The sequence below is a fragment of the Zalophus californianus genome, chromosome 15, assembly GCF_009762305.2.
Source record: "Zalophus californianus isolate mZalCal1 chromosome 15, mZalCal1.pri.v2, whole genome shotgun sequence".
NCBI classification, from domain to species: Eukaryota; Metazoa; Chordata; class Mammalia; order Carnivora; family Otariidae; genus Zalophus; species Zalophus californianus.
The window spans coordinates 6,638,654-6,663,382 of record NC_045609.1 but is presented as its reverse complement, the minus strand read 5'-3'; the positions used below and the strand labels follow the sequence as shown (position 1 = coordinate 6,663,382).

At 43.0% G+C, this 24,729-nt stretch overlaps 1 protein-coding gene across 3 annotated transcripts in view; it reads right to left on the bottom strand.

Moving 5' to 3' along the window:
* Positions 1-24,729, bottom strand: part of A1CF (APOBEC1 complementation factor) — a 77,641-nt gene that overhangs the window by 14,000 nt on the left and 38,912 nt on the right. For 2 of the 3 annotated variants that reach the window (XM_027596760.2, XM_027596761.2), the window contains exons 4-8: positions 23,230-23,360; positions 17,785-18,023; positions 12,721-12,885; positions 6,138-6,235; positions 2,070-2,343 (exon numbers count right to left, since the gene is read on the bottom strand). In XM_027596760.2, the coding sequence (XP_027452561.1) occupies positions 2,070-2,343; positions 6,138-6,235; positions 12,721-12,885; positions 17,785-18,023; positions 23,230-23,360 (907 nt within the window). The remainder of the gene's footprint in view (positions 1-2,069; positions 2,344-6,137; positions 6,236-12,720; positions 12,886-17,784; positions 18,024-23,229; positions 23,361-24,729) is intronic. The other variant, XM_027596762.2, reaches the window with a different exon arrangement.

Below are 24,729 nucleotides of genomic sequence, written 5' to 3'. Positions count from 1 at the left end.
AGATGCATAGAAAACTCTAGGATTCTAATGTAATGAAACTCAATATAAAGTAGGGTTCACCGGAAGTGTCTTGTTTTTTTTCTTTCTTTCTTTCTTTTCTTTTTTTTTTTTTTACTATCTGTGGATGAAAGCCATACTCTCAAGGCTATTGATAAGTACATGAGCAACTTTAAAACTGTGACACAGAGAAAAAATTTGCAATTTCTATCTTCAGTAGACCTTCTGTTGACATTTCTCTATAGACTAATAAACGTTGGGAAGGTATTTAAACATCCCAGCATGGTATGACCACATGTATTAAAATAAGTCTTGCATTTTTATCATTGATCAGTAAATCAGAAATGAATTTTAGCTTCCCCAGTAATCCCATCCCCAGTGATCAGTTGGGAAACATTTGAACATTTAGAAAACGTGTTTATAGGTTCACTATTTTCTGTTTTATGTTCAGACAATGTGAGGCTTAAATTTCCATTGAGTTTCATTAATAGATTCCTATTGATTTTTTGTTTTGCCATGTTGCTACTTTGATTCCCTATTGGTGGTGTAAAGTGATAAAAAAATCAAATTGATTACCCTTCATCCATGAATATCATTCATTGATTCCTTTCTTGCTATAAGGTATTTTTTCCCTTGGAGTGGAGCTTGTTTTTTTTCCTACATTACAACTGGTTGACAATTTATATTTAATGTATAAATTATTTAATAATATGAATTCAGATTATAAATGCACCATACTTTAATGACATAATTTGTTATAGATTATCCTGGAGGAAAACCTGATGATTTCTTTTGCATTATAATTTTGGATAGAGTGATTTTATTATGATTATGGAAAGGTTAAGGCTGTTGAAGACTAGAACCTCTAGGATGGTCAGTTCAGTTTTCCTGAAAAATAGTAAAACACGGTAAGATAATTGTTTTCACGGTAACCTGGACATGCCCCTTTGCGTCTAAGTAAAACCCAAGGACAGAGTTAAATACAGTTGGTTGTCAAATTGCCCAGAGTGGTGTCATATTTGGAAGATAGAACCGGGATTCTTTTGGCATTAATTCTCTCCTAGCAGTACTATTTTGAAGGATTCCATTAGGCAGAGACAAACTAGTTTAACAGAAATTAAAAAACGCTTTCCTTATTGTCTGTGTTCCTTGAACTGAGCCCAGAGAACTGTGTGATCATCTGGAATTCTTGTAGGATTACATAGGAAAGATTTATTGTATGGTAGTCAGTCTTCTATTTGGACTTTACTGTTTAGTTCTCCATATCCTGGGGAAATAAGTTGATTTCCTCAATAGTGGGGCTTTTTAGAAGACATAGCACATATTTCTAGGGGGAGGTCAGATGAAAGTCTCTCATATATCTGTTAGAATATGTACGATAATTTGTGATTTATGTATGAATATGATGCCACTGAGTTACCGTTAAATATATATGTGCCTTGACTTGTTTTTTGCCATTTGAAATAACTGGTTTCCATTGGACCATCCTGCTTTCACTTGGGTTTTCTTTCTTTCTTTTCTTTTTTTTTTTTTTAAAGATTTTATTTATTTGACAGAGAGAGAGAGAGAGACAGCGAGAGAGGGAACACAAGCAGGGGGGAGTGGCAGAGGGAGAAGCAGACTCCCCGCTGAGCAGGGAGCCCGATGCGGGGCTCGATCCCAGGACCCCGGGATCATGACCTGAGCCGAAGGCAGATGCTAAACAACTGAGCCACCCAGGCGCCCCTCACTTGGGTTTTCTAATGAGTCACATATGATGGCAATATGGTGGTCCAGTGATAAGGGAGAAGCTAACTACTTAGTCTGCACAAATTTTATGGGCCCAGGCAAAGATCAAATGTATGCATTAGACTCATTTGTGCTATGTTCTGACCGAGTTTTTTCAATAACCAGTTGTAATGTGAAAAAAGATTTTTATGGAAGGACACCTATTGATATAATACTTGATTTTTCATAAACGATTTTCCCAGTCCTTTTCTCTCAGTGGGTCCATCCCATTTGACCAAGGCTATTGCAATACGAATCATTTGAAATTGTAGAGTTATTCTAGAGCAAGAGCTGATGAGCATTACCTCTAACAGAAGGGGCTCGGATAATGGCCCTGTTGCCAAGATGTCCTTTGGTGGCTGGGAAATGAAGGCTGGGGATTGCTGTGTAGGCCTGAGGAGCATAGAAGACGGGAGCTCCAAGGTAGGTTGTGGTGGGATCATAAACATGGCCCAAAGAGTAGGTGTACTCTCCTTGCAGCATGGTGCCCCTTCCACCTGTGCCTCGGGTGTACCTAATGTAACTGTCTTTGTCCACTGGTTTGGCTAGGGTCACTTCAATGGGGGAACCATCCAGCACCTGTCATAGAGAGCAAAGAAGAAGGAACATGAGAAAATGTGAAGACAACCAAGTGTGGTTGAGCCCTGGGCTCTTGAGTGTTAGTCAATTTGCTGTTCTGTTCACAGACTGTCTCACTTATACATGTCTTGTCTCTTCATGGGTTCATGTTTGTGTGTCAGTTGAGTTTTCCTGAGTGGTTTTGTTGGAAAATTGCATGTATTATGCAATGGGTTTGACAGGAACAAACCGGCCACTGGCCACTGACATACTGGTTATAAATTATGTGGCACAGTCACTGTGACAGAGAATTATGTGATAGTTTTATGCGATATATGTTTTAAGTTACATATTATATAATTCTAAGACCTTTTAGGTTAATAATGGGTGGAATATAATGTCTATATCTTAGCACAGCAAAATGAAGGTGGAAGGAAACCAATAAGGAAATCTTATCGACTGTTAACACTGTGGCATGGGTAGCCTCGTCAGGTCTTTCTGGCCACTAGCCAGCTAAATGGTTTACTCCTTAGAGCAGCCACACGTTGTAGGTAAGTTTTCATTGAAGGAGAAGAGAGGCTTAAAAGTGGGGCCCTACTTAAGGAAGAGAATCAAGGAGGCTACTGTGTTGTGGAGGTTACTGTGTTGTTCCCCATAGGTACCTATGAAGCAGCTTTTTGACCTGCTAAAGAGCTGGGAGCTGGCAGGGATAGCAGGGGCGTTACTGAGATTTCTCAAGTCATGCACTTCTTAAAAAACTTGTCCTCAAGACTTATTGGAGAGGCTTCTTTCTGATGCAAGTTTTGGACAGTTTGCAAACAGATCCAGATGTTGAAGAAAAAGGCTGTGCGTAGAGCTACACGCGTGACTCACTTTTCCGTACTGCTTGCGCACGCACGAGACAAAGATGGCTCTCCACGAACGCTTGATGGATCGAGGTATTTCTTATCGATGGGACAAGGTGTTGTGAGGAAGCGTTTGTAGATTCTTCTGCATAAGACTATTATAAGCTTCTATTTTTATAAAGAAAAGAAGTAAAATGAAGCATTCCCTCAAGAATTCCCTTTCACGGCAGCTCGCCATTTTGTGAGTGCTTCAGTGGTTCTGAGATCACTGAAGTCTGCTAGACAAAGTTGTGCTTCCTGGTTGTCACTTGTTCCTAGTTTCATATATCTGCCCTACTTTTTAAGAGCAGGAGCCTGTATCAAACATGTTAGCTGGAATACACCGAGAGAGAGAATCGCGGTCATATTCAACTATCTCACACTGGTGTTGATGTAATTAGAAGAAACAGACCTGAGGATCCAAAGGAATGGGGTGGTCTTACACATAAGATTCTTTATCTTCAGTCCTGTCTTGAGGAAAGTGAGAGACCCAAATAGGTCTCTGCTTCTAGGCACTTCCATATCAAGAGACATTTTTAATGGAATGATTCTTTACTGCAAAGTCAGATCTCACATTGTAATAGATTTTGTGCTGCATTCATCTGCCCCTGTAATAGTGGTTTAAACACAGGATTGTATTCTAGTTATTTGGTCTAGATGTTTCAAGAGCTAGGATGATATCTTATTAATTGGTATATTCCCAAGCCCAGCAAAATTCCTTGCACATCACAGACCTTCACAAGTATTTCTAGAATAGATGAACAATCAAATGCAAAGCTCAGGTCATCACCTTTCCCTCTAAATAGGTTTCCTTTCCTGGCTTCTCTGTCTCCAGTCTCCCGTACTGAAAACCAATGACTCTTGCTCACTCCAACATCCAATCATTTCCTGGGTGTTTTGAATTCATACCCCATAGCCCTGTGTGGAGCTTTATCTCCTACTTTCTATTCCTGCCCTTCCTCAAGCCCTATTTCTTCCTGTTTGGGTGACTGTAGTAGCTTTTCAAATAGTACCAATGACATGTCTCTTCCTACTCCATAAAATTGCAACTCTTAGTACATTCATTTCTCTAAATTGTATGTGATCATTACTCCATTACACAAAAAGCTTCAGTCTCACCTTGTCTAATAAGTTAACTATTGATATGCATATGTATACTCAAAGCTTGTATAGTGCCTAGGCAAATTTACTTCTGATTTTTCCCATACAACATTATAGTTAAATATAATATTTGGTATATATTTTAACATATTGAGTATATATTTAACCTTATAATATATCACATTGCTATAAAATTTCTAGCTGTTAAAATTGGGAACAATTTGAATATTTTTCCGCTGTGATTATTTCAATGTAATTATTTAGCACTTAATTTATGACTGACTGTCCCTTCTCAGCAATCATCATGTATCCTCAGGAATGTTTTCAAATTGAGAAACTAACCTACAAATTGTTCCCAAGGTAATAACAGTTTTATCATACTAAATGTAATCACCAATGAAGATGAAATCATGTTTTGCTTCACGGACATGTATTTAAATTTGCATTCAATTTTTGCTTTAACAGTTTTCTTTTTGTGTTTTGGAGTCAGTATGTTTTTTTCCTCCAGAGCGCGTACGTGTGTGTGGGCCCCGGATTGGCCCCTAAGCCCAGCCACCTGCTCGGGGAGGTGCTCCCTTGGCCCCTGGCTGTGTCCTTTGGCCAAAGATCCCTACTTCCTCCAAGGAGACCTGCTCTACACAATCCTTTCTCCATTAGGTTTCCAGTTACTTCTCCAGGCACCACCCCCACCCTGCCCCGCCGCCTGTCGCCTTGACTCTGGTAGCACTGTGAGCCTTGGTTCCTCCACTTGATTCCCCTTCCCTACACTCACCCTTCTGTACCTAGTCCCTTCGCCACCTATCTGCTATTAGGACTAACTGTGCAAAGCCCGATGGGAGATGCAGCCCTACGTGTGTGATGTTCTAACCGAATCGGTCTACTTTCACTGTTCCTCAGTCACTTCCTGCTCTTTCCAAATTCCATGCCTCAGACTGTCTCTCTGTTTCCGTGGTTTTTTCCTTTGAGAATTCTGCCCAATTTTTAGGGCTTCTCATGCATACCATCTTCTCGTCTCCCTGAAGATTTTCTGATTCTGATTCGCTCCTCCCTCCTTTGGACTTTCTCACCTCACTTGCTCTCTATTTATCCATAAATTTAATGAAACTGAACTTATTTGGCTAAACTATGAAAGATGTTTGTGTACTCGTCTTATTCCTCCATAGGCTTCTAGCCTGTTGGCAAGTTTCTTTGTTTTTTTGTGTCCCAGACATTGTTTAGCAAGGTAAGTGGTCTATAGAAGGGTTTTAATGTTTATTGCATTGATAACTAAATATGATCTTGGTTTCTATGTACAAGTCAGGAGAAAGGATTTGAAGAAGCACATTTTCCCCCAGACTCCACTCTTGGCAAGGGGAAGAGATCCAGAGCCTTCCAGAGTAGGAGAGCAAACTCTGAGGGCAGAAGAACAACAGAATTGACCAGTTTTCTGGTCCTCAGTCTCCAAAATACTGCACTAGCGAGGTGATAATCCCTTGAAGTAATGAGAGAAAACCGGGCCTGAGAAAAACACCTTGAAATAATGGACTCCAATCCCCCACTTTGTAAGGAAATTGAGGGTCGGTGACTTGTTCAAATCACCCAAAATTAGAGAGAGAGCCAGATACGTGAGCGCATCTCCACTGTGTTTCTGTCACTTCTCTTCTGTTCATCTTCATGGACCCAGGCAGTCTTGTCAGAGGTGGAGAAAGCCTGAGTGATACAGACTCGCGTGATCATTCTTCTGAATAAAATTTCCACACCACACTCGGGTGAAACCTGTTTGTGTGTGTGTGTGTGTGTGTGTGTGTGTGTGTGTGTGTGTGTGTGTGTGTGTGTACTGTCCTACCTTACCTTCCCATTTAAAGCTTTCATAGCCTCCACTGCATCTTCTCGATTACTGAAGTGCACAAAAGCATAGTCTCGAATCTTCTTTACCCTCTCTACAGCACCTGGAAACAGAAAGTAGCCCCATTAGCAAACCTGAGAAAGCCCTGAGAATGATTTTATTTATTTGTTTTTTGTTTTGTTTTGTTTTGGTTTTTTTTGGAGACTCATTACTCAGGTAAAGATCTCATTGAGAATAGTCGCTATGTCCAGGTTTACAATTCTACACGTTCAACAGAAGCTTTTGTTTGTATTTTTTTTTTATATCCCCTGTTTTCTGCCTTATTGCCAGTTATGGATTTGTGTTTTCCACTTCCTAGATTATTAGATCTTTAAGGATAGAAGCAGTATCTTATTTTGTCTGGCATACAATGTAAAAGATAGTAGCTTATATTCGGTGAAATATTCATTGAATTGATTTGAACTTAACTATTGGTCATCCTATAAATCTATACTTAGGTGATTGCCTTTTACAATTTTATGGCTTTTCCCCTAGAAAAATGTTTTATTTCTTGATTTATGGAATACAACTTTAGAGGTAGGAGAGACTTCAGCAATGATTTACTTTAAGTTTTTTAAAAAATTCATTTGACCTTCATGTATGCATTTTTAACTTAAAGATTAGGAATCTAGGGTTCTGACAAGGGAAGTGAGATTCATAAGAGTTGACACAGCTAGGAACTGGAATGCAGATCTCCTAACTGCTTATCTGATATTCTTTTGATTTAAAAAAAAAAAGTTTCTGAAAGAACATCAGAAAACCAAGATAGTTCCTTACCATGCTGTTCATAATATCTAAATGTTGGAAACAATGTACATAATCCACTAATTCTACCATGAGGAATGTCTTTTAAAGAAGCACTCCTATATGCAAAAGCATCATGCGTAAGAACATTAACTCTACCGCTGTTGAAGTAGCAAAAGCGAAACCACTTAAAGTCCATTCTCATGAGACTGATCAGGCCTAGTACATTCGTATGAAATAAAATGAGTCTTTAAAGAGAACAAATAGACCTATGTAGACTCACGTGGAAAGACTGAAGACCTATTGTTAAATTTAAAAGTTTGTAAAATAATAAGTATAATACTGTAACATTTATGTTTTTAAAATCCCAACCCATATATATGCACACCTAAGTAGGAATGCACACAGAAAGAGAACTGGAAAAATAGAGACCAAACTGTTAAAATAGAGGTTACTTTAGGAACGGGGAGAAAAATTGGAGAGAATAAAGGGAGATTTCATATTTTAATTTATACGCTTCGGTATTCTGCAAACATTTGCAATGCTGATTGGTATTATTTGTGTGATAAAAAAATAACAGATCAACCTAACCCATTTTCATGTTGAGGAGCTCCTGCCTACGTTGGTGGTAACTTATATATATATAAAAAGTTTTACCAAAATGGTTGAACTTAACATTTTATTATTAAAATGTTGCTAGAAAATATTGTTGATGACTCAACCTTAAAAAGTTATTCCTGGAGGGAAGGTGAAATGGACACTTGTGCAACTTGTTAGCAGTTAACAGTTTAACGTGCCAGTTGTGCTCCTTCAGTAACACTGACTCGGGTGTATCTCCAGAGACTGGGTTTCCTCTCTTATCCTAATCACCAGACAGAACCTATGATGGGACCCTTCCCCAGGGAGGGCCAGAAGAGCAGATAAGGGTTCTCCTTTGTCCTCTCGCTATCAGGCTTCAGTTATCTATCCTCTTAGATTCAAGGTTACAAAGGCAATCACATGGTTCAACGGCTCTAAGTTGTCTTTTGGAATAATGGTAGGGCTGTAACGTAGGGCTCATTTAAAACCATGTGGCACCCCTCTCGTCCCTCAGCATTCAACCCTTGACTTCTTATGGCAGTGGCTGTCCAGAGCACAATTGTCTGGCGAGGCTTAGGAAATACATAAACGTATTTGAGACCACAAAGCATGGGACACGGAATTAACTGACCTTCCCGTGCCGTCTCTTTAGTCCTTCAGTGTCAGGTAGCGTAACTATCAAAACACAACCTTATGGCTTGTCCTGGTCATTGAGAAGTGAAAGGGTGGTGGTGGGGGGCGGCAATGAGGGTCTCTATCTTTCCAGGCTTGGCTCCATTCATTCTTCAGTGCTGCCCTTCATCGAGGCTCCTCTCGACTGTTAGCCCCCTGAGAACAGGATCTGTTTCAGGGGCATCCTGGTATTAGCATCACCCAGGTCCTGCCTAGTACTGTGTGCACAGAGGCTGCTCTACAAATATACATGGAACGAGCAAATATTACCAGTCAATTCACACTCTAGCTTCTAGCATTCTCATTCGTTAGGTGGCATTTCGGAAGCTGATGGATCTAAATGCCCCCAAATTTTGCTCGCAGATAATGAAACCGGCTTGCATTTTTAAACAACACTCTTCAGCTGCATCTGACTTTGGAAATCTTAATGAAACCGGCTTGCATTTTTAAACAACACTCTTCAGTGTTGTTTAAACCTGACTTTGGAAATCTTAATGTATGAAGATTTAATGTATGAAACAAGTTAGAAAGTGAGAGCTTGGTTTTCTCCACAATCGTATTCACTACATGGCTTATGATAATATGCCCCTCCTTGAGTCTATAGGAGTTTGTTTACCGATGGTTGGTTGAGTAGAAGAGGGTAGAAGCAATAAAATATCAGTGGTCGTCATTAGCAATGACGCAAAAGACTCCGAAGTCATAATACAGGGAATTGGAAAAATATGACTGTGTTCATGGTCAACTTGTCAGCAGGGCATCAATTACCAGAAGGGAAACACACCTTTTATCTGAAGGGAAGATGATCAAAGGGCCACAGTTCTCCAAGTGCGGTCCTCAGACCAGCAGCATCAGCTTCTTCCGGGAACTTAGGAGAAATGCCGGCGCCCGGACCCACCCCAGACCCGCTGATTCAGAAACGCCCCGGGGGAGGGGCCCACAATCTGTTTTATGCCCTCTTGGTGATTCGGATGTGAAACTGTTTTAGGAAAATCAGATTTTGTAGAATGACTATAGTTGGAATTTCAGCAGATAGCCTTAGGCTACACTGGGGATGAACCTGTTTTCAGCCCCAGTTTCTGTTCTGATTGTCACTTATTTCTCTGAATGGCAGTAGAGTATTTTTAGGTTAATCAGGGTTAAAATAATAGGGTCAAATATTTGCCGGGAATATTCGGGCTCCTCTGAGGGATCCAAACTTTCAATAGGGGTTTTAAAGGGGTATTTTCCTGTTTCTCTCTGAAAATTTTCCTAGATAAGTATAAACACACCCTTTCCACTGGAAAATAAACTGGTTAGCTCTGATTTTTTTCTTCCCAATACAGCAGGTGTCTGCTAGTTCTCCACCCTCTATAGTTCATATTCTTTGGTGGAGTGCCGAGAAGGTGCCACACATCAGTATAGAGCCCTGAGTTGTGCCACCAGAGGGAGAGAGGAGAGAGGGAGAGAGCCCGCATTTATTATTTTCATTATAACCAGGAGGACACAAGCACATGTCTCTCTTTAACACGATAAGCTGATGACCAGTGACCAGGAAAGGAAGCAGTCTTGGAGGTCTCATTCCAGACTTTTCCAAAAAGCAAAAACAAAGCAAAACAAAACAGTAATGTTTTAATTAGATAAAAGGAAGAAATATATTGTGCAACTGTCATCATCGTGCATTTCTAGAACCTCTTCGTGAACCCAAACTGAAACCCTGTATCTATGAAATAATCCTTTCTGAGTTCTTTCTCCCCTGTCCCTGGGCAGCTACCGTTCTGCGGCCCGTCTCTAGGACCGTGCCTACTTCAGGAACCTCAGATAACTGGCGCCATACAGCGTGTGTCCAAGGTGCAGCCATGTCGTATGTTTCAAAACTTCCCTGCAGTTTAGGTGTGAGTGCTGGTCCACTGCACGCACATTCCACGTTTTACTGCTCCAACCCCTCCCGGGTGGTTTTCACATTTTGGGTGATACAGATAATGCCGCTGTGAGCACGGTATGCAGTGAGCACGGTATGCAAGCCCCTGCTTTTATTCATTTTGTGTGTATGCCCTGAAGTGGAATTGTCGCATTATATGGTGATTATCTGTTCCTTAGGACCCAACGTGTGGTTCTCCCAGTGATGGCATTATTTTGTGTTTCCATCTACAGGGCACGTGGTTCTCATTCCTCCAGCTTCTCCCAACATCTGTGTCATCTTCTTTGATGATCACTACTACTACTGTTGCTATCTTGGCAGGTGGAAAACGCTTTGGGGTTGCATTTCTGGGGTGAATAGCGAGTGACGGTGAACATCTTTTAATGTGCGTGTTGACCATGTGTCTATGACAATTGCACGATATTGTCCATTGGACAAATATACATTTGAAGTTTTACTTGACTTAATTTTTGGTCGATGTATTGTTTGCAGATGTTTTCTCTCATTCTGTGGGTTGCTTTTTCAGGGTTGAAAGTGTCCTCTGATGCAGTTTTTATTTTTTCTTTGTTTCCTGTACTTTTAATACCATTGGAGAGTGTATTGCCAAATCCAATGTCATGAAGCTTTACCCTATATATTCCTCTAGGGTTTTTTTTTTAAATAATATTAGCTTTTTTTGTTAGTCTTTGATCCATTTTGAGTCAACTTTGCCTATTATATAAATTCAGACCAACTTTATTATTTGCATGTGGACATGCCATTCTCTCAATACAGTTTATTGAAAAGACTGAAAAAAAGGAAGTATCAAATAAAAATAAGAAGGTAGGAAGTCAACACATAGTGGGAGGCAGCCCAATAACATCTAAACATGCACATATCATTCCTCTGCCCACAAAAGCATCAACTTTCAGATCTCAGCTCACAGGTCACTTCTCCTAAACATGAGTCTTTTCTGTGCCCCAAGGATAGGCTGTCATGGCTGTTATTCTTCAGGAGCACCTTTTTTGGGGGGGGACAAAGGGAGAGGGTGAGAGCGAATCCCAAGCAGACTCCCTGCTGAACATGGAGCCTGATTTGGGGCTCGATCTCCCGACCCTGAGATCATGACCTGAGCCAAAATCAAGAGTCGAACACTTAACTGGCTGAGCCACCCGGGGTGGGGGGGAGGCTCTTCTGGAACATCTTAAACTCCTTCCACACACACAGCACACCTGTTCACTCCTCCCACAGTGCCTGGCACATAGGAGCTACTAAAGTAATGATAGTTGAATGAAGGAGTGAGTGAGCGGAATGAGGATGGGGCATGGAGGTCACAGAGTGGCGAAGAACGTGGTCTTAGCCAGACCTGGATTCAAATCTGGGATTTGCCACTTGCTAGTTGTATGACCCTGAGCAAGCAGTGTAACTGCTCTGGGTTCTGGTTTTCTCACCTTTATAATAACGGAAGTGACACAGTAACCTGCATCCTAGGGTCGTGGTGCTCAGTAGGTGACTCATGCTGTGAAAGTGAAAAGATGCTACCACAGTGATAAACTTAGGTCAGAGCGTATTCCAGAACATGCTAATTCCACAAGATGGCTGGTCAAAAAATGAGACCCATGGTCCAAAAATTTGGGAGAGGAGCCATCTTACATTTCCTTTTGGAGACTTTCAAAGCATATTAGAAGGTTAAGGACTCTGATAAGTCCTGCAATAAAACAGTTCTGTTTAATTGTCCTGAATCTGGTGTTTATGGATTTATTTGACCATGGACCCCTTTTATCAGTAGCATCTACTAACAGTCCACAGAATTAATGTTCTGCAGAACTGGCTTTGGGAAATTCTCACTTGGACATTGTTCTGAAATGCTTTACCTGTCTCACTATTGTAGTTTCCTATAGGAGCAAAAAGGGACGAGGGCTGAAACTCATGGTATAAAACTGATACTGCAAAGTACTGACAAGATGAGCAGCAATAATTATCCCCCTCCACCTCCCTCTGTTCTTTTCCCTTCCTTTTTACCCAAATGAGTTTCCTAGAGTTAATTCTCACCTCCCTATTTATGTACCTGAAGTCATAATCATATTCCCTTCGACCAGTGGTTCTCAACTGGGGGCAAATTTGCCCTCTAGGGAAGTGTCTGGAGACATTTTTGGTTATTACGTCTTGGGAGTTGTTACTGGCATCTAGAGGGTAGAGGCATGGGATGCTGTTAAAATTCTTCTAATTTCCAGGACAGACCCCCCACGACCAAGAATTATCTGGCCTAAAAAGTTAAGAGCACTGAGGCTGAGAAACCCTGCTTTAGATATAGTTCTGGCCATGCATTCATCAACACAGTTAATATTTATCGAGCATCTACTATGACCCAGGCCCAGAGACGGGCTGAGGAGACAATAGAAGCCAAAAGACCTTTATGGGATTTATAGTCTAGTGAAGGAAATGTGCATTAATTAAGTAATCACATAGATAATTGTAGAGTTACAATGTCTGTAAATGTTTCAGGACCATGTGTCCCTTTTTCTCTAATCCCAGGGCTGCAATATGGTTTTTGTAGTCCACATGCAATTATAAGAATGCTAAATGAGAGCTATTCTGTTTAAAGTCATAGGAAGTCATCTCAAGCACAAGCGTTTTTAAAGTACACCTCAAAAACAATCTTCTCTAGTGTGTCTTACCTGGTTTAATATTGTTGAATTCTTTCTCAATCATCTCTTCCGAGGTAGACAGCATCAGGTTTCTCACGTACAGGATTTTCACCGAAGACATTGTGTCTTCGTCCACCTCCACTTCGGGCTCCGCCCAGTCTACTGCGATAGGATGTCCCCATAACTGAATCCTTCCTGTTCAGAAGGATCACAAGTATGATTAGTTACACAGAAATCAGGACAATATCATCTCGGTTCGCTGAGATGGCCTTTTAATTGCAACCAATACTTTTGAGCATATCTTGAGGGAGCCTGAAGACCGATAATATAAGAGATGATGACTGATTTTGAGAAAACTTCCAATTAAATGGAAGAACTGGCCAGAAGGGAGTTCTGTGTGACAGACAGCTTATTGTAATAATTGAGCATAAAGGGAACTAGGATGCGGTTTGAAATGGAACAGAAATGAGGCAGCAATGGGCAGGTTTGGGTCTTGGACCAGCTCTCGTCGGGGGGGGCGGTGGGCGGAGGGGAAGGTAGTCATTGAAAAGGAGGTGGCAGAAGGGGAGAAAGGAGAAAAAATGGATTTAGGGCTCTGACCTAGAGTCTGATTTCATGAAGCATTAAAAAGGTCATTAGGAAGTATGTCTGCTCTTGTTGGGATCTGCATGACCAGTTGCCACCACTGAGCTAAAAACTGGTGTGTGGGCAGAAGTGAGCAGGGCTCGGGGACCCCTAGTTTGTTCTCTGTATCCTACACTTGGTCAGGGCTCTCATCTGCTGTGTTCCCTCCTAGTTTCCTGACAGCACATGGACAACTTGGGAATCTGCAGAAAAATATTTTATTGCATTCAAGAAGACAGAGCAGTGGAAGGGTCTGTGATGAGAAACTGAATTCTTTTTGAAGGGGTAGTCGTTACCCATGACTACATCTATTCTGGTATTTCTAAAGTTGCAATTTATTGAGCATCTTGCCCTATATACTGTGTTTTCCATTCGCTACCTCAGTTCCTGCTCGCAGTTGCTCCGTGGGGAGAGAAGTAGGGTGGGGTGGTCAACTCAATTTCTAAACTTGATTAGAAATCTTGTGTGTTTTTATTGTTTTGGAAGAGCTTTAAGAAATATCCAACCTGAGTCTCCCTCAATGGTGTGCTGGACCCAATTCCTTTCCACTTGCTATACTAGACTGTTACATTTTCAGAGTTTTATGAGCCAGTTGAGGCCATCTGGGTAGCTTGGAATCAGCCACAGTGGTACCATTCATTCCACGGGGATCTGCAACGTTACAAGTCAGGGCTTGGATTTTCCCCGGGAGTTGTCTATGAAAGATTGACCAGCTCATTACTGACCCCAGGACTCCCCTTCCTGAATTTGATAGGAGTGGTCCAGGCCTCAGGATTCTTGAAAGCACCTCAGTTAATTCAGCTAAAATTGAGAACCCTGTTCTAGCCCATTAGCCTTTGCCATCCTGGCCTGGGACCACAGGAAGCCGTCGGCTGGCCTGAAGGTCTGCAGAAGGCTGCAGTGGGCAGAATTGGAGGAGGTATGGTTAGCAGTGATCTCCCCAAACATTTCCATGGACATCAGGGCTGCTGAGGGATTTGGGAACATGGGCTTCGAAGCCAGTCAAGGTCAAACATCAGCTCATGATCCTGGCTAGGAAGCCATCTTTCTAAATATCAATTTCCTCATCTGTAAATTTGGGATAATAGAAGTATTACCTGGTGTTGTTGTGGAAATAAAGATGATGCACGTGAGGGACTTAGTCACTTTCTAGTGATGCATCTCCCCTTGACTGTTTTGGGGGTTTTTTTGGTCTCTTGTGTGTATAGTTTCTTTGGAGTACTCTTTGGGTGCAATAGATGTTGTTTTAAAAGGATTTCCTTGGGAAGAGAGCAATGCCCATTGTCCATGCTTCGTAAATGTTCCCATTTACTCCTCCATATGTTCTTACTGACCTCCCCAGCAGGTGACAGCCAGTATCCTGAGCTGATGGAGTTAGCTGTGGATCACAACGTTGGCCGCACAACAAAATCATCTGGAAAACTTAAAACACCAGGGCCCTGCTCCGCACCCCCGGGAAGCAGATTCAGCTGATCTGAGGTTGATTTGGTTTCTGGTATTGTTTAAAAACCTCAGGGTATTCAGATCTGCAGCCCACGACGGACAGCCACTGACTTAGATTGAGGGTTCTCAAACTTGGGTCTCAGTAGCGTAGCATCCTGGGAACTCATTACAAATGCAAATGAGCAGGCGCCACACCAGACCCACTGAGTCAGGAACCCTGGGGGTGGGCCCCGCTCTCTGCACTTTCACGAGCCCTCCAGGTGATCTCCGCACTGGTTGATGGTGGAACCACTGCAAGAACTTTCCTCGGAGCATCCTCACGATGCTCTGCTATAGCCTAGGGGTTGGACGCCAAGACTGTGTTGCACACACACACCTCTGCAAGGATACGGTGTCGGGAGAGAGCTGCCACTGTCTGCAGGGGAGGTAGGTGGCTGGGGGAGCAACACGTCACATTAGACAACAGTTTTCCCTCTGTCTCCAAGTCTGGATCAGTTAAGAAGGAGGAGCTGTTTGTGGCTCTTGCTTATCATGTTTGCTAAAGATCGCCTTCTTTCCAACCAGGCTCTCCAGACGATTGCCAGTGACCCGAATCCTTTGTTGTTGTTGAATCGACAGTGAGGTAATAGGTAGGGTGTCCAAGTGGGTAGCAGACTTGGCTCACGAGGTACAACAGCAATGAATAGTGGGCTCTGGGCAGCTCATTCATGGTCTGTCTGCTGAGGACGCCCTCAGACTCACATGCAGCTGAAGAAACTCAGCTCAGCTGGGGCTTTGAATGCCATGGGTCAGCAGAGGAGGGGAGGGTGCAGGTCATTCTAGTGGGAGGTACAGCTTTCAGGATAAAGGAGACAACAATCAGTATGGCGTTGCCTAAAACACAGGGGAGTTGGTCCTGCTAGAAAGAAGGGTTTTGTTGGGAAATGGAAGTGTGTCTGGAAAGGACTGGAGCCTTGAACAATAGGCTCAGTTTTTTCTCGGTCTCCTCGGCAGCAAGCAGTGGGTGATTATTGTTGAACCAATGAGTGAGCAGCACCATTCAGCCCACCGACACGTAGAGAGATCAAATTCCTACGATTTGCCAGAATTGTCAAAAGAATGACATGAGATTTGGGGAACGCTAATCTGGTGAGGATGTTCAGGATGGAAGAGGCAGAGAGTGGGGTACATCCAAACGAGAGCAGAGCTGGGAGAGTAATCTGGAGTTTTTGAAAACAGCCTCTGTTTGGGAATATATGTTCTTAGACTCCAACGATGGTCTGAGATCAGGATGGATACAAGGGACTTTTCATGGAAGAACCGTTGAAGAGGAGGGTCGAAGAAGATACCAAAGATTAAGTTCAGGTGACCAAAGGGCTAAGCATGCCTCATGAGGAGTGTCAGGGGATTCTCTGCGCCTGTGTGGCACAGGATCCGACCATCGGGTGGTGACAGTAGTGAAAGGAAGCATCGATCTGAAAAATGCCCATCTCTCTAATGGATTTGGCAACTTTGGGGGCTATCTCCTATCTTTTCACTTCAGCTGCCTTCATGAAAATAAATATATTTTTTAATTTATTTATTTGATACAGAGAGAGAGCATGAGCAGGGGGAGAGGTCGAGGGAGGGGGAGAGGGAGAAGCACACTCCCTGCTGAGCCGGGAGCCTGACGTGGGACTCGATCCCAGGACCTAGAGATCATGACCTGAGCCGAAGGCAGATGCTTAACCATCTGAGCCACCTAGGCGCCCCTGCCTTCATGAAAATATTAATAAAAAATCCTCCCCGAGGCACCTGGGTGGCTCAGTTGGTTGAGCTTCCAACCGACTCTTGATTTCAGCTCAGGTCATGATCTCAGGGTCGTGAGATCGAGCCCCATGTTGGGCTCCATGCTCAGTGGGGAGTCTGCTTGGGATTCTCTCTCTCCCCCTGCCCCTCCCCCCAAATAAATAAATATTAAAAAATAAATCTTTCCCAAGATCAGAAGCCATCTTCCAATTTTGAAAACTTCTAGAGAGCCAACCCTCTTATTGTGTTTTCTTTTTTTTTTTTTATGTTTTGAACTATAGTAGATACAGCTGTTACATTAGAGTCAGGCACAAGACAGTGATTGGACAACTATGCGTTATGCTGTGCTCACAGGTGTCGCTACCATCTGTCCCCATATGATGCTAGTACAATATCATCGACTATATCCCTACGCTGTACCTTTCATCCCCATGACTTACTCATTCATGGTTTGGTTTTAAGCTTGTGTACAGGGACAATATAAATGTAGGTGGTGGTGGTTTCGTCTTTAATTCTGGTGGCTCTCCATGGTGTTCAAGAGAAGAGTGGACTCCAATGTCTCTACTGTGTCATTCTTGAAATCCTCTTACCATTTTTTAATATTGATTCATCTTAATAACTTACTTTGTGTAAGTTTTAGTGAATATTTGAGAATGAGCAGAGGATTTTCAACAATTTCCCTAAAGTTGATCAGGGCCTTTAAATTCGGGAATTGACGGTTGTTGCCCAAATGGGACCCACCCTGTGGTGGTAGCCCCTAACAGGTGCCTTTCTGAGGAGGGCTATTATTTCTATTCTCCCCACATTAGAAAATATTAGACACTGGGGAGTCCTAATACGAGTTCATGTCACTTAGCTGTCACTGGGATAATGTGTCACTCCCAGGTTGATTCTACATCGTAATGGACAATCTACTCCATTCCTAGTAAGCCTGATGACAACCTCTGTATACGAAAACAGCAGATATATTCACTTTTGAGAAGATTCTTCACTGTAACGCTTCATCACGGGGTTAGCGCACGTACGTTAGCCTCCGTGCATATGTTTCAGAACCTAGTCGGTGAAAATTTCAGGGAGCTGCATCTACTGCGACATAGATAAGAAGGGGAAGGGGTTTAAAGTACCACATAAGCAAAGCTCCAGAGCAAACACACAACACCCAGCTTCTGTCTCCTTTGCTAAGGTGTACAGCGGCCTGGGGCAGGCAGGCAGCAGAGTGTGTGTGTGTGGGGGTCTCCTCTTTGAGGAGGGGGTGCCAACCTGGCAGCAACTTCCTTCGGGCCATGGCAGCCGTCCGATGACTCTCGTACTCCACGAAGGCGAAGCCCCGGTTTCTGGTTTTATCTGCAGCGCTCGGGTAGACAATGACGTCGACAACTCCTTCGGTGACCTTTTTCATCTCTGCTAGGATTTCTTCTCTCTTCTTGGTCTTCGGGATTCCCCCCACAAACAATCGGCAGTTGTCCACACTGGCGCACACCCCTAAGAGACGCCCATTTCTGCAAAAAAAAAGGAAAAAAAAAAAAAGGCAGGCATTCTTTCTGCTCGGCAAGAATCCTTGTGTGATTGAGGCTTAAGATGGAAGTTGTAACATGTATGACCCTGGACCTGAGAGGGTCTGCGGATGTGGGCTGTTTGGTCTTTTCCTGTTGTTTCCTCACTGCCCAGGGTAATCCCTGACCCCGAGGCCTGTGCACCTTGCCCCCATTACTCACGTAGGCTACCTGGCCCCAGACGGTTGTGAGCTCCCTTTCCTTCCCGGCCAAATAGGGAAGCGATTCTGACATGACGGCCCTTAGAAGTTGTCCCTTATGCTGACCGGGCTTTCACATGTTCTCTTACTTGGCCTACCCGAGGAAGATGGGCAGAGCAGGCGCTGTTTCCATTTTATAGATGAAGAACTCGAGACCCTGAGAAATTGAATGACTTGCTTAAGATTTTGTAGATTTTAAGGGATGAAATTGGCCTCCAGACTCTCCGTTCATTCCTGATTCTGCTGCGCAGTGCTGCTGATGAGCAAGTTCATGTCTGCCTTCACTGGCAGAGTGCAGATTAAGCTTTTCTTGGGGACACTTGGGAAAGTGTATCAAAAATCTTTTGTATATAATTTTGGGGGCAAATCGTGCTCCTTCTGGGAAAGTGTCTTTAAGAAAGAGATGAACCAACATTTTGGTATCAGGATATTCACTGCTAGTATTTAAGTAGTCCCCACATTGGATATAACCAAAATATCCCACCATCCAGGACCAGTTTTTTTATTTTTTTAAGATTTTATTTATTTATTTGACAGAGAGAGAGATAGCGGAGAGCAGGAACACAAGCAGGGGGAGTGGGAGAGGGAGAAGCAGGCTTCCCGCGGAGCAGGGAGCCCGATGCGGGGCTCGATCCCAGAACGCTGGGATCACGACCTGAGCCGAAGGCAGACGCGTAATGACTGAGCCACCCAGGCGCTGCCATCTAGGACCAGTTTAATGCATCTTGGCTGAGATGCATAATGAGTCTGGGGCTGGATCTTTCCTCCTTGTGCACTGTTGTATCTTTGTCACCCCGGGTTCTTGTGCACTAAATGCGAATAGTCACCCGTTAGGTCATCTAAAAATGCCTCTTCATCTTTCTAAATGTCCCCTGGGGTGGACACTACTGCTTCTGGCTGAGAATCATTGATAATCAAAAGCTGGGCATTTATACCATAGAATGCTCGATAGTCATTTCAACACGGTAATGCAGAAGAATATTTATTGGTTAAAAAACCAGCTCACCCTAGGCTACTGGCTTAAAAAACAAAGACTTCAAGATAAGTATACGAGAAGACCATTTTGATGAACACCATACCAAAAATCTAGGAAGATCCTAAAAAGTAAAAAGCCAACATAGTGATTATCTTGGGGCAATGGGATTATGGAGGAATGGTTTGAATTTTTATTGCCCCCCCTTTTTTTTGCCTTTTGTTGTGTGACTTTTGTAATAACACAAAGTTATTAAAGTTCTTAAAATGGGCAAAGTTCCTTTCACAGAAACTACCTGCATGTCGCGAAGAGAAGCGCTCAGCCCGGCGAGTGGGAGGTTGCTCTGATTTCTCGGAATTGGCGGTGTTCAGTGGGGCGGCAGGTGTGCTCACCAGGATCGGCCCCTGTCGTGCCTGCCCTCTGTGCTTTGCGGAAGAACTGGGGACCACCTAGCAGAGTTGTGGCAGGTCCGTTACAGTCTGCTGAGCGTTGCCCAAGGAATGTGCTTTTCCTTGCGGATAGGGAAGGGTGGATAAAGTCATCTCTCAGGGGTTTTGTCTTTGTTGTTGTTGTTGGTTGGTTTGTTTTTTTCTTACTTAAAAAACCCCTCTAGTCCAAAATCTAATTTCTTTAGACATTTTATTGTTTTTGATGGAGGGCCAGTCAGGTGTCAGTTAGCAGCAGGTGGAGCCTGGAGTCTCCGTGTCCTATTTTTAAATCTGTATGGTTAAGTCAGGCACTTTCCCAGAACTGCTTGGAGACGAAAAGCCATCTCTCACACGCTGAGGGCACAGCTTTAATGTCTCCAGAAGCCAGGCATTTAGACAAATCTCAGTGAATATTTGATGATGAGCAGGATGGCAGGACAGTGAGGGGTCTTCTCCGGATAAGAACCTTATGTATCCCTGAGAAAGAGTGTCTAAAAGCAAATCGAAGGTTATCTTCTCTGCAGGCAAGGCTCTGTGTTCTGGCAGGACTGATCCAGGATGGAGAGGAAGCAGGGGAGATTGGCTCTGGGCTATCTATTCTGCTACTATTTCATTTTCTATTTATCCTACACCTTGATGTTTAGAGCACCTCTGTGCCTCACCTTTGTTTCTGGCGCCCAACCTGAACTTTGACTGGAATGTGGCCACCAGCCTGCTCTCTCCAGATGCTTTGTAATATTTCTCCTTCCCCTCCGCCCGCTCCTGCCCCCCCTCCTCCACTGTAATCCTCAGCAAACACAGACCACGTGAGCTTTGCCTGCATTATCTATTTATTTTTCTTAAGACCCCCATGAGGTAAGTATCTCTTTCTCTCTTTTATAGATGAAGACCCTGAAATTCACAGAGATGTGTCAGTGTTACATAGGAGTGACTGGAATGGATTGATTGTGCTCGCTTTTCACACCCTATTTGTTCTCAGAAAGCGTGGAGAGGCCCCGGTGTGTAACAAAGTGTTGAGTACAGACAGCAAACCGTGCTGATTCCCTGTGTGGCCAAGTCTCCATGCATCTCAAACTAAAAGCCATTTTGAGAATAACCCTCACTTTCCAGATGTCTAGGCTCCACGGAGGACCAAGGAATGGGGACTCCTCTGATCCCTGAAACCTTGTACCTGTCCTATTAAAGAGCTGTATTAAAGTAGAGCTTTCTGGAGCCCTTTCCAAAAACAGCTCAGTGTATGTCATCTCCTATGACAGATGCTGAGAAGGTGTGAGGAATTAGATGCTGACGGTCCCAGGATTTGTCCGAAGAAACCTGTTCTCTGGTCGCCTGGTTCCCACACCAGACAAGCCTCCACATACCAGAGTTCTTTCAGATTCATGGAGGCATGTGTGGGAGGGGAACTTCCTTTATACTGTCCTCCAAAACTCTGTTCCAGGATCCGACCTTGGGACTTAGTGGCTAGGCTACTACGGTTGCCCATCGAGTCCATCTTTTCGCGGCTAAGGGGTTTAAGAAAAATGACCTAGTAATTGAACAGAATTGAACAGAATTCTCAGGATAGTGCAGGACTTCTCTGGGGCCTGTAGGAAGTGGGAGACAATAAATGGTAGGAAATCTCTCTGTATTCACATTAAGATGACATTAATTTTAAGATGCAGAAGGGACATATATGAAAATTACATCTTAGAATTGCTGAACGTGTTAGTATGTAAGAGTTCTATCATTTATTGACCTATTACCATGTTCCAAACACTGGGATAAGCATTTAAAAGTCTGTAAGCCTTTAAAAGTCTCATCCCACTTTAGGGGTGAGCACACTGAGGCTTGGGGAGGTGAAGCCACTTGCCGGCACTCAGGTGAAGCCTGTCTGACCCCAAAGCTGTGGCTTTGCAACCGCGTCACTGATCTTTCTTCCAGGTGCCCCACGGCTTCCTTTAAGAGATAATTTAGGACGGTTGCGTCTCTAGGTGCAGGTTTTAGAACTCAGGCAATTTCACGACGTTAGCCCTGTTTTAGTTGATTAAAAACCAGCTATTGATTGCACCAGGTCAATTACGCCCTGGAATCCTCCACCAGTCCCATGATTTGCAATATTGCCTATGTTTGGCTGGCTCTGAGGCCTCTCTCCTAGCTCCAATATCATACAGACAATCACCACTTCAACAGCTCCCCTGGGGCTGTCTAATGTGACTCTCACAGGTAAATTCCCCAAACTAAGCTCTCCGAGTTTCTGGCTATTCTCCAGGTCTTCCCATCTCAACGACCCTATCTCATCCACAGATACTGGGACCAACATCCTAGCTTTCGTCCCTGAATTCCAACATTGCTCTCACTCTAAATCCAATATTTAGCCAGTGTTGTGTGTTCAACCCCCAGAACGCCCCCGAGGTCCGACCGCTCTGGCCACCTGTACCACCAGTCCCTGCGCACCTGCCATCATCCCTCGTCTAGACCTAGGCTACTCTCCGCTGTAGCTTTCCCTCTGGCTTCCCTCTTTTCCTGCTACCCTCCATTCTTCACCCAACAGCCAGAGTTATGTTTTTAAAAGCATGAATCTAATGAAATATCTTCTCCTTTTTATTAGACTAAAAGGCAAATTTTGAATCATGGCGTATAAGCCTCTCAGAGGACATTGCCTTCAGCTCTCCTCTCTGTTCCTACTTCGTTGGCTTTGTTCTCTAACACCTCGAGCTTGTTCGCGTTTGGGGAACTTTGCACGTGCTGCTCTTACTCTCTGGAATAATCTTCCCCCAGATATGGCTGTCATGGCTGGCTCTTCTCTTTCAAGTCTCAGGGAAAATTGTACTTTCCTGGAGAGTATTTTCTTAAACACACCAAGTTAGAGCAGCCACCTCCTTAGAGGTGGTTTGATTTTTTTCATACCTAAATTTTTTGTGTGTGTGGTTGACACACAGTGTGACATGACTTTCACAGTGATTTGACTTCTCTGTATATTACGCTCTACTCGCCATTGTACGACCGCTCTTAAAATACCATGGACTACATCCCCTCTGCTGTGCCTTTCATCCCCATTACTGGCTCATTCCATAACTGGAGCCTATTTCTCCCACTCTCCTTCAGCCATTTTCCTCATCCTTCCCCCTCCCCCTCCTCCCTCTGGCAACCATCAGGTTGTTCCCTGTATTTATAGGTCGGGTTCTGCTTTTTGTTTGTTTTATTTGCTTTTTTAGAGTCCTCATATGGATTTTCATACTCTTAAAAATCTATATCCATTTGTTTACTATGAGGATGGGAAAAGGCATCTTGATATTTCCAATATTTTGAACAGTGCCCATCACCATATTCATGAGACAGTTGAATTAATGAGTTTTGTTTCTTTGAGCATTTCACAAAACTTAGTTTGACACCTTATATAGTGTTGACATTAAATACATATTTTATCAAATTGATTTGCACCAAAGAAACCTATTTTTTTTTATTTCTGATTTGCCTGTCTTTTGCATATACTATATTAGAGAAGTTTGATGGAAGAACAGATACAGGGTGCATTGTCTGCTTCACTTTTAATCAGAAGAAGTGGATCTTACCTAATTTCATAGTTGTTAAGTTGCTTGATTGCATCCTTGGCTTCCTGTCTATTTGAGAACGTTACAAATGCATACCCTCTATTGTTGCCATTAAAATCCATCATCATTCTCATTTCATAAATTTTACCAATCTACAAGTAAAAGAGAGAATCCACGTTTGTACATTTGTACTTCCAAATGAAAACACACACACACACACACACACACACACACACACACACTATTTTCTGAAGTCTTATCTCTGCCATATTTGGCATTTGCATCCCACGGGGAATGGTTTGCATTTTCTCATGCTGGGTTCAGATCTGTTATCTGACTCTCGGCCAAAGTCAAGTTAAATAAAGAAGACGTATACAAGTGCATTTCGGCTTGACTTAACAGAATATGTTTTCAACAGAGCAAGTGGCCTTTCATCACACAATTATCTGTGGATTTATCCATTGTCCTTGGGACCTGAGAAAGCATTTGTCATCAGAAACACAATTTCACGATAGATTTGTCCTTGCCCTCTACTTTGGCCTCTCAAGTTTCCATAGTTTTATCTTTACTTGGTCATACTCTACCACCGACCCGGGACGCTCTCCACTTGGAACCTTGCTAACTGATTTCTTATCTGTCTTTCTCCCACCATGACCTCAAGATACCCAGGGAAGATGTGTTTCAGAGGATGATCTGGGGATTCCTGTTGTTGTTTTGATCTGTAGGCTGAAGGTAGATGTTTGTTCGACACAATCGGCCCAAGGTCAGGAGCTCTACAGTAGGAGGGTTCTCTATCCCTTTGACTATAACTCTTTTGCTTTGCCTATATACTGTTCCTTCCTGCTACCCCAAATGTTTTCCAGCAACGCAGACTCAGGAATTTATTCTTGCTGGCTGCTGTATGACCAGTGGCCCTAACAGATAGGACAGGCGTGCAGGGAGAAGAGGTGTCATTAAATGTGTGCTTCCTGGTGGTTGGTTACCCCTTGGCTCAGCCTCCCCCACTCCACCCCGCGGTATTCAGTGGTGGACACCTATCTATCCAGGGCTCATTAGGAAAGAGTTCAAGCATGTTTCATCTGTTTCAGGTGCTTCCTGGGGCTCATTTTCAAGTTCAGTATATAAAATTCTTACAGAATTAAATCCTCATAATTTGTGCACATGCCAAGTGAGATTGTTTGTGTAAAATTAGGAGCAGTTCTGAATCAGAGGCTGAGTTATACACATACACACAATTGATTTTGGCATTTAGGGAAAGAAATAGCAAGACTCTAGTTTTTCTAAATTTTCCAGGAATGTGGTTATTGAAGCACCACTTGGTAAAATATTGAAAATTTTAATTTTCTGTTCTCCCTATAGCTTTAGGTTTAGTAACAATATAAGACTTGGAATTAAAACCAAGGAAATGTGTTCCTTAATTATATAATGACTTTGAGAAACCCCATTCTTAATCTTGTAGATGCATTAGGGCAGGCAGATCAAACCTGTAGAAGGAAATTTCATTCTGAATCAATATGTGTA